The sequence below is a fragment of the Centroberyx affinis genome, unplaced genomic scaffold (genome assembly GCF_046629955.1).
Source record: "Centroberyx affinis isolate AG114_WGS23_722 - 3 ecotype Tasmania unplaced genomic scaffold, CSIRO-AGI_Caff_v1 ptg009254l_1, whole genome shotgun sequence".
In the NCBI taxonomy this organism is placed as follows: Eukaryota; Metazoa; Chordata; class Actinopteri; order Beryciformes; family Berycidae; genus Centroberyx; species Centroberyx affinis.
Window position 1 is genome coordinate 1 of NW_027284464.1, and position 9,661 is coordinate 9,661.

General features: G+C 52.2%; 2 protein-coding genes across 2 annotated transcripts; both read right to left on the minus strand.

Annotated features, from left to right (window-relative positions):
• Positions 1-22: 22 nt before the first annotated feature.
• LOC139640380 (exopolyphosphatase PRUNE1-like) lies at positions 23-4,859 on the minus strand (the record flags this gene model as incomplete). The annotated part of the gene is made up of 4 exons (XM_071514577.1): positions 4,732-4,859; positions 1,521-1,628; positions 1,020-1,222; positions 23-225 (listed from the first exon to the last, which is right to left on the minus strand). Coding segments are annotated over exons 1-4 (553 nt in total), but the record flags the coding sequence as incomplete, so codon positions are not given.
• A 2,059-nt stretch (positions 4,860-6,918) lies between these two features.
• LOC139640379 (unconventional myosin-Ie-like) lies at positions 6,919-7,808 on the minus strand. Its single transcript, XM_071514576.1, has 3 exons — positions 7,792-7,808; positions 7,294-7,469; positions 6,919-7,076 (listed from the first exon to the last, which is right to left on the minus strand). Exons 1-3 carry the CDS (start codon positions 7,806-7,808, stop codon positions 7,000-7,002), a joined length of 270 nt encoding a protein of 89 aa, XP_071370677.1. The 3' UTR covers positions 6,919-6,999.
• Between the last annotated feature and the right edge of the window lie 1,853 nt (positions 7,809-9,661).

Sequence of the window (9,661 nt, forward strand, 5' to 3'; positions counted from 1 at the left end):
TACATATATACAGTATATATACAGTATAAATATATTTTACCGTAGAGCAGCTGAGCCAGCTGCTGGTCCAGGATGTCCGGAGCTTTCTGGATGATGCGCTCCGTTACCAAGGTAGCACAGGATCCCACTGTCTCCACGGTAACGGGACAGGAGGAGGAGGGCTCTCTCTCCAGGAGGTGATGGTCGATCACCTCCACCACCGCCCCCTCCAGGCCAGCGTCTGCACTGCAGGGAACAAACAGGCTGGTCAGAGAGTCCAGCCTCTGATGTCATCACAGAGCAGCTGGAGGATGCATGGCTACTGCACCTCCAGCCTCCACCCTAGTGCATTGGGAAGCATGTTCTGGCTACCTGACTGGTGGGCGTGGCTACCTGGGCAGGACGTTGTGGCTACCTGGGCAGGACGTTTTGGCTACCTGAATGGTGGGCTTGGCTACCTGAGCAGGGCGTTGTGGCTACCTGGCTGGTGTGTCTGGCTACCTAGGCAGGACATTGTGGCTACCAGGGCAGGACGTTGTGGCTACCTGGCTGGTGGGTGTGGCTACCTAGGCAGGACATTGTGGCTACCTGGGTAGGATGTTGTGGCTACCTGGCTGGTGGGTGTGGCTACCTGGGCAGGACATTGTGACTACTTGGGCAGGATGTTTTGGCTACCTGAATGGTGGGCTTGGCTACCTGAGCAGGGCGTTGTGGCTACCTGGCTGGTGGTGTGGCTACCTAGGCAGGACATTGTGGCTACCAGGGCAGGACGTTGTGGCTACCTGGCTGGTGGGTGTGGCTACCTAGGCAGGACATTGTGGCTACCTGGGTAGGATGTTGTGGCTATCTGGCTTGTGGGCGTGGCTACCTGGGCAGGATGTTGTGGATACCTGGCTAGTGGGCGTGGCTACCTAGGCAGGACATTGTGGCTACCTGGCTAGTGGGCGTGGCTACCTAGGCAGGATGTTGTGGATACCTGGCTAGTGGGCGTGGCTACCTAGGCAGGATATTGTGGCTACCTGGCTGGTGGGCGTGGCTACCTGGGCAGGACGTTGTGGTCGACCAGCGTCAGCCGCAGGCGGCCGGCTCGCTGCAGGTGCAGCAGGTCCAGCTGGTCTCTGAACAGCAGCAGATCGGCTGATAAACCGGTCTGTCGCAGCAGGAAGACGTTGTCCGAACGCAACACGAACTCTGACTGACGGACGTTCAACACCGGGAGAGCGAGCATCTCACTCTGTACAGTCTGAGAGAGAGAGAGAGACAGAGAGAGAGAGAGAGAGAGACAGAGAGAGAGAGAGAGAGAGAGAGACAGAGAGAGAGAGAGAGAGACAGAGAGAGAGAGAGAGACAGAGAGAGAGAGAGAGAGACAGAGACAGAGAGAGAGAGACAGGAAACCAATACAGGAAGAAAAGGAAAACATTTCAGCTCATCAACTGACTGGATGAAAGGTGAGAGCTGATTGGATGAGAGGTGAGAGCTGATTGGATGAGAGGTGAGAGCTGATTGGATGAGAGGTGAGAGCTGATTGGACGGTGGCTGACCTTGAACAGGAAGTAAGCATAGGTCAGAGCGGACACCATGGAGTCGATGTCGCACGCCTCGTTCCCCAGAACAACATGGAACCCCGGACCGGCTTCAGCTGCGTCCGCCTGGGGAGGGAAGAGCGGGACGGACCGTTCAGGTTCAGGTTCAGGTTCAGGTTCAGGTTCAGGTTCAGGTTCAGACCCTTCAACTCACAACCTGAACTCACACTGATACTGAACCACAGTTTGTGCCGATGTTAAATATCTGTAAATTTAACAATTTTCATGCAAAATAAATTCCCAGTATTCAGCGTTTCCTCCTGAATTTCATTCTTGTCAAGTGGAAAAACCTCAGAAACATTCAGAGCATCATGACACTGAAACTGCACTGAGAGCAGGAGGACAGGAATGAGATGCCCGGCTCTCTGTCCTCTGTCCCTCTGCTCTCTGCCCCTCTGCCCTCTGCCCCTCTGTCCCTCTGCCCCTCTGCTCTCTGCCCTCTGTCCTCTGTCCCTCTGTCCTCTGTCCCTCTGCTCTCTGCCCCTCTGCCCCTCTGCCCCTCTGCTCTCTGCCCTCTGTCCTCTGTCCCTCTGCTCTCTGCCCCTCTGCCCTCTGTCCTCTGTCCCTCTGCCCCTCTGTCCCTCTGCCCTCTGTCCTCTGTCCCTCTGCTCTCTGCCCCTCTGCCCCTCTGCCCCTCTGCCCTCTGTCCCTCTGCTCTCTGCCCCTCTGCCCTCTGCCCCTCTGTCCCTCTGCCCTCTGTCCTCTGTCCCTCTGCCCCTCTGCCCTCTGTCCTCTGTCCCTCTGTCCTCTGTCCCTCTGTCCTCTGTCCCTCTGCTCTCTGCCCCTCTGCCCTCTGCCCTCTGTCCCTCTGCCCTCTGTCCCTCTGCTCTCTGTCCCTCTGTCCTCTGTCCCTCTGTCCTCTGTCCCTCTGTCCTCTGCCCTCTGTCCCTCTGCTCTCTGCCCTCTGTCCCTCTGTCCTCTGCCCTCTGTCCCTCTGCCCTCTGTCCCTCTGTCCTCTGCCCTCTGTCCCTCTGCCCTCTGTCCCTCTGCTCTCTGTCCCTCTGCCCTCTGTCCTCTGTCCCTCTGTCCCTCTGCCCTCTGCCCTCTGTCCCTCTGCCCCTCTGTCCTCTGTCCCTCTGTCCCTCTGCCCCTCTGTCCTCTGCCCCTCTGTCCCTCTGCCCCTCTGTCTTCTGCCCTCTGCCCCTCTGTCCCTCTGCCCTCTGTCCTCTGTCCCTCTGCCCCTCTGTCCCTCTGCCCCTCTGTCCCTCTGTCCCTCTGTCTTCTGCCCTCTGCCCCTCTGCCCTCTGCCCCTCTGTCCCTCTGCCCCTCTGCCCTCTGTCCTCTGTCCCTCTGCCCTCTGCCCTCTGCCCTCTGTCCTCTGTCCCTCTGCCCTCTGCCCTCTGTCCCTCTGCCCCTCTGTCCCTCTGTCTTCTGCCCTCTGCCCCTCTGTCCCTCTGCCCTCTGCCCCTCTGTCCCTCTGTCCCTCTGTCCCTCTGTCTTCTGCCCTCTGCCCCTCTGTCCCTCTGCCCTCTGTCCCTCTGCCCCTCTGCCCTCTGTCCCTCTGCCCTCTGCCCTCTGTCCTCTGTCCCTCTGCCCTCTGTCCCTCTGCCCCTCTGTCCCTCTGCCCTCTGCCCTCTGTCCTCTGTCCCTCTGCCCTCTGTCCCTCTGCCCTCTGCCCCTCTGCCCTCTGTCCTCTGTCCCTCTGCCCCTCTGTCCCTCTGCCCTCTGTCCTCTGTCCCTCTGCTCTCTGCCCCTCTGCCCCTCTGCCCCTCTGCCCTCTGTCCCTCTGCTCTCTGCCCCTCTGCCCTCTGCCCCTCTGTCCCTCTGCCCTCTGTCCTCTGTCCCTCTGCCCCTCTGCCCTCTGTCCTCTGTCCCTCTGCCCTCTGTCCTCTGTCTTCTGTCCCTCTGCCCTCTGCCCCTCTGTCCTCTGTCCTCTGTCCCTCTGCCCTCTGTCCCTCTGCCCTCTGTCCCTCTGTCCCTCTGCTCCATCAGTCTGACAGCAGACTGAATGTTGTGTGAAAACATGCAGAGAAAAGAAAACTTTCATTCGTTACACATTCCTGTTCAAATACATTATGGAAATTAGGAAACATCAACGGCTTTTATTTTGAAATGTCTGACCGGAAAGTTTTCATTGTCCAGAAAGATTTTTACATCCGCCAAGGAGGTTATGTTTTCAGGGTCGTTTGTTTGTTTGTTTGTTTGTTTGTTTGTTTGTCTGTTTGTTTGTCTGTCAGCAGGATTACGGAAAAACTACTGGCCCGATTTTCATGAAACTTGGTGGAAGGGTGCAGCATGGACCAAGGAAGAACCCATTAGATTTTGGAGCGGATCCGGATCTGACTCACAAACAAGCGATAATGAACCTTGGAGGTCTGTGCTCTCTGCTCTGCTAGTTAAAAAACTAAATTGACCTGAAAACTTGTATTTTGAAAAGGTGTTGCTGTGTAACTGTGTCCAGTTCAGTCAAACATGAACATGAAGTGAATCACTGCTTTAAAGACCTGAACCTGCTAACAGACCCGGAGCAGAGGCTGGCTCCAGGTCAGCTAGAGGACCTGAACCTGCTAACAGACCCGGAGCAGAGGCTGGCTCCAGGTCAGCTAGAGGACCTGAACCTGCTAACAGACCCGGAGCAGAGAGGCTGACTCCAGGTCAGCTAGAGGACCTGAACCTGCTAACAGACCCGGAGCAGAGGCTGGCTCCAGGTCAGCTAGAGGACCTGAACCTGCTAACAGACCCGGAGCAGAGAGGCTGACTCCAGGTCAGCTAGAGGACCTGAACCTGCTAACAGACCCGGAGCAGAGGCTGACTCCAGGTCAGCTAGAAGACCTGAACCTGCTAACAGACCCGGAGCAGAGACTGACTCCAGGTCAGCTAGAGGACCTGAACCTGCTAACAGACCCGGAGCAGAGACTGACTCCAGGTCAGCTAGAGGACCTGAACCTGCTAACAGACCCGGAGCAGAGAGGCTGACTCCAGATCAGCTAGAGGACCTGAACCTGCTAACAGACCCGGAGCAGAGACTGACTCCAGGTCAGCTAGAGGACAGGAACAAACTGATCCAAACACAAACTGTCCGCGAGCGGCTCGACCAGAGGGACAGAAACAGCTGGAAACAAAGTCTCTCTCTCTCTCTCTCTCTCTCTCTCTCTCTCTCTCTCTCACACTCACACACACACACACACACACACACACACACACACACACACACAGAGCAGGTGTTTACCTGCACGGCTTGGCGGCAGCGGGACAGGAAGTCCTCCATGTCTCTGCTGTTAGCAACACAACCAGGCTAACAGCTAGCTAACCTGCTAGCTAACCTGCTAGCTAACCTGTGAACCGACCGGTTAACGGGAGCAGCTAACAGCGGCACCGGGCAGCTGTCCGCAGGTCATGCGTTTCTGCACACGGAGGGGATTATGGGTAATGTAGTGTCATGGGTCACGCTGCGCTTAATGTCTGCCGCGAGCTCGTAAAACGACCAGCTGTTGCGTTCAGATGCTTTCGGTTGGAAATAACGGCAGAAACTCCACGTCCCAAACACACCAGGAACCATCCGGTAACTGATATCAAATATTAACAAACAGAATCTGATCAGATCGATACAGAACACACGCTCTGAGTGTGGTGACTAAGATACTTCCACCGGCAGTGAAGGCAGCATGACCACTGGACGAGTGGAATTCTGGGTAATGTAGTGTCTTTGATTTCTTTCTTGAACTCGTGTGTGTGAGTGAGAGAGAGAGAGAGAGAGAGAGAGAGAGAGAGAGAGAGAGAGAGAGAGAGAGAGTGTAACTAACCCTAACTGTATTTATATTTTTTAACTGCAATGTCCACATTTTATTTTAAGTTATCTTTACTTATCTGTATATATATATATGTATATATATATATACATATATAATTTTTTTTTTTTTTTTTTTTTAACAGCAAAAGCACAATGTTTCTGTTTGTATTTTTAAGTTAATTTTACCTGTTCTTATTTATATATTTGATTGCAATGTCACACAGCTGTTTACACATTTCTTTATTCTAGTAGATCTTTAATTGTACGTACATTTTTTTTAATTTCACACTAGCTTTGGCAATGTAATGTTTCCCATGACAATAAAGCCCCTTTGAATTTAATTGAATGAAATGAATTGAGAGAGAGAGAGAGAGAGAGAGAGAGAGGGAGAGAGAGACAGAGAGAGAGAGGGAGAGAGAGAGAGAGACAGAGAGAGAGAGAGACAGAGAGAGAGAGGGAGAGAGAGAGAGAGACAGAGAGAGAGAGGGAGAGAGAGAGAGAGAGACTCCACCAGGAATTCAGTGTTCCTGATAGAAAACATTAAACTAAAAATGTAACACACTTCACACTTCACTGATTCCTTCAGTTCAGACAGAAATCTGCTGAAGATCAATTTAAACTCCTGTCAAAAGTTTATTTCAGTTTTATTTCTTTAAATCTTCAATCAAATTCTTTGAAATGTTGGATTCTAGAAATATTGCCAAGAATTTTGTTCCCTACAGAGAGACAGAGAAAACACACTGTACACACACAACACACACACACACACACACACACACACACACACACTGAGACACACACACACACACACACACACAGGTTTTGAATGAAATGTGAGTTTATTGGCTGCTCCAGTCTGTTGGGTCTTCAGCTAAAACAACATTCATGTTCATTTCAGATTGTTTATAAAACACCAACAGTAGAAATCTTATAAAATAGACATTTTCTATAAAGTCTGTTTAGTATTTTCTCATCATTAGAAAACATCATATTGTTCTGAGAAACATTCATTTTCTACAATCATATTGCAGAAATTATATTTTTTGACATTTGTATATTTTATTTCTTTTTTTTCCTGTTTATATACAATCATGTGATTCTGCATGAGAGGTGAAGCCAGTGGAGGATCAGAGGAAACCTGCTGTGTGACATTAAAACTTTTTAATAACAATCCTGTTCAGCTCAGAAAACCAGAAGAAACCAGATGAGTCCAACATGAAATCCTGTTCCATAATGTTATGTAATGATATGCAGCAACGTTAGCTGGCTAGTTAGCATCTTTAGGCCGACATTCAAATGTTTAGTCTGCTCTGACTGCAGGTCATGTTGGTTATGAAGATGTTCAGCCAGTGAGACTTTATTCTGATCCATCGCTCTTCCTGGTGAGAAACTGGAATTCCTGACTTTGTGACGTCCCTGAACGCAGCGTCTGACCTGACTGCTCTGATGAGACTGAGACTGATGTTTCAAAACCTCTGCTGACCCCTGACCCTGCAGTGACCCCTGACCCCTGCAGTGACCCCGGACCCCTGCAGTGACCCCTGACCCCTGCAGTGACCCCGGACCCTGCAGTGACCCCTGACCCCTGCAGTGACCCCTGACCCTGCAGTGACCCCTGACCCCTGCAGTGACCCCTGACCCTGCAGTGACCCCGGACCCCTGCAGTGACCCCGGACCCCTGCAGTGACCCCGGACCCCTGCAGCAGTCTAGATCTTCTCCACGTAGTTCCCGGGGAACATCCCCTCTCTGCCTCGCAGACGGCCGAACCACCAACCAGACGCATCTACAGACAAGACAGAGAGAGACACTGACCTCTGACCTCTGACCTCTGACCTCCCTGTGGAGGGGGCAACAGAAAAGACTAGCAGTAGCAGTAGTAATATTATTATTATTATTATTGTTGTTAGTTGTAGCAGTAGCAGTAATAGTAATGTTAGTAGTAACAGTAACAGTAGTAACAGTAACAGTAACAGTAGTATTATTGGCAGCAGGTCTGGTACCTTCAGTCAGGATGTCGATGACATCATCGGCGTTGAAGCTCAGCTCGTCGGTGTCCTGAGCATCGTAGGCGTACAGCGCTCTGCACTGAGGAGAGCGAGGCTTCGGCTTCGGAGCCGGTTTGGGCCGACCGGCTCCAGGGAGAGGCTTCACTTCTTTAGACCTCCGCCTCTGAAGACTGGAGAGAGAGAGGGGGGGGGGGGGGGAGAGGGAGAGGGAGAGAGAGAGAGAGAGAGAGAGAGAGAGAGAGAGAGAGAGAGAGAGAGAGAGAGAGAGAGGGAGAGGGAGAGGGAGAGAGAGAGAGAGAGAGAGAGAGAGGGGGAGAGAGAGAGAGAGAGATTGTAATGTACTGACAGGTTGTTGAATTTGAGCGTCACTAGAAGTGCTTCTTCTTCTTCTTCTAGGTTTCCGGTGTTTCCCAGCAGCCTCTTGGCCTCTGAACAGCTGGCTGACCCTTGCCTGGGTCCAGACCTTTGACTCCACCCACTCCACCAGCTGACTGATTCTGGTCTGGCATCGTGACATGAGTTTAGTTTAGTTTAGTTTATTGGGTTTATTTATATCAGGGACCATGTACAAAACACATTAATCTCAAACAAAGACAGAAGATGCTTTGTACCACATTTAGCTGCTGGCTCATTTCCATCTGTAGTCCCTGGGCAGGTGAACAGAAACAATAAAACACGGAGCAAAAACCTGTCATCTGTACTACAAATGGACCAACAACCTATTGAAACAGCGGTTTCTCGAAAAATGATCGGTCCAATGAGCGCCGGGGGGGACTAACGATTAGCCAATCAGAGCCAGGGGGCGGGACTAACGCCGTCGTCAAGCTGCTGGAACCAAGGAGGAGTAATAACAACAATGGAGACGCTGTAGACAAGATGGACGCTGCTATCCAGGCTGTTCTGAATCCGGCAGAAGATTCAAGATGGATGGATGCCTGTCCCGCAGCAGGCGCCGGCTCGTCCGAACCTGGAAGCAGCCGTGTGCATCGGTCTGAGCTCCGGCCCTGTGGTTCAGGACAGGGAACAGACCCGGGCCTGGAGGGGGCCCCGGGCCTGGAGGCCTGTGGGTCTGATGGAGAGTCTGATGAGGAAGAGACCAGAGGCTCCGCTGGAGCTGCCGCAAGTTTCAGGAGGGGATCAGGATCAGACGGATCAGCAGGTTCCTCAGAGTCGAGCGACTGGAGTGACGAGCGGGACGAGGGGTCCAGTGAGTCGAGCCGGGCCTCTGGGCCCCGCCCCCTGTCCCGCCCCCTGTCCCGCCCCTGTCCCGCCCCTGTCCAGTGAGTCGAGCCGGGCCTCTGGGCCCCGCCCCCTATCCCGCTGGTCAGCATTCCAACTCTCTTCAGCTGGCGGTCTGCTGTCCGGAGAGCGGGGCGGAGGCTCTCAGAGGTATCATCTGTAATCTTGTTAATAAAATATACAGGAAGTAGAGGGAACCTGCAGGCAGCCTCTTCTCTTCTTCAAGACCATGGTTTGTTGTTTTGGGGTGAGCGGTGTCGGGGCGAGGCGCAGGGCGGCGGCCTCAGTCTGCTGTGAGCTGTGCGGTGTGTGGTCGTGTTGCCATGGACACGAGTCATGTGACGCACTTTTATGCTTTGAGTTTACGCCTCGGTGCCTTGGCTGCAGCCAGCCACCTGATGAGGAGAAATCTGGGTGTTTTGCTGCAGTTACCATTCAGCAGAATATATGAACTGAATGTTTCCTGTTTCCCTGTCAGCAGACTGCAGGTGTGTCAACATCACCAATGTTCTGATGTCTGACTGTTTTATTGGTTCTGATGTTTGATTATCTTTTTTTTGTTTCTTTTTTGTTGCCAATTTGACAGAGACTCTGTCTAAGAAAGCTAAGTCCAGTCTCAGAATGGCTGCTGCACATTGTGAATAAAAGAGTCTGTTCCTGTGTTAACGGGTGAAGCCTTCTGACAAGAAGACCAAGACTGTGGTCCAATAGTGTTTCTGCTTAGGAAGGTTCCTCACTGAGTGAAATGACCCGGAAGTATCTCAGTGTCAGCCATGATAAGAGCTGCTGGAATCCTCTAAACACTAAGGAAAGGAACTTCAATGCTTCCTCACTTAGCTCCTTTAGCATAGGAGACACTGGAGCCTCCTTTACCAAAGGAAAGGAGATAACGCCGTCCCACAATTCCTTGCGGCAGCGACATTTAAAGTGACGCACCGTTCGGCCGTTCACGAAAACAAACGATCAGACCGACGAGACGCAGATCATCATCGAGTTCCCGCTGCTTATTCAGCATTTTCCATCTTATGCCATAAGTTGCTAATATGCTAATATGTTCTGAACAACATGTTAAACCCAGAGGAGAACTATGAACGTTACTCTGCTGTGAAATGATGAAAGTGAA

Excerpts from the sequence above, each read along its gene's own strand:
- LOC139640379 (XM_071514576.1), bottom strand. Across the intron at positions 7,077-7,293 it reads CATCGACATCCTGACTGAAG|ATGCGTCTGGTTGGTGGTTC; the intron begins GTACCAGACCTG and ends TCTTGTCTGTAG.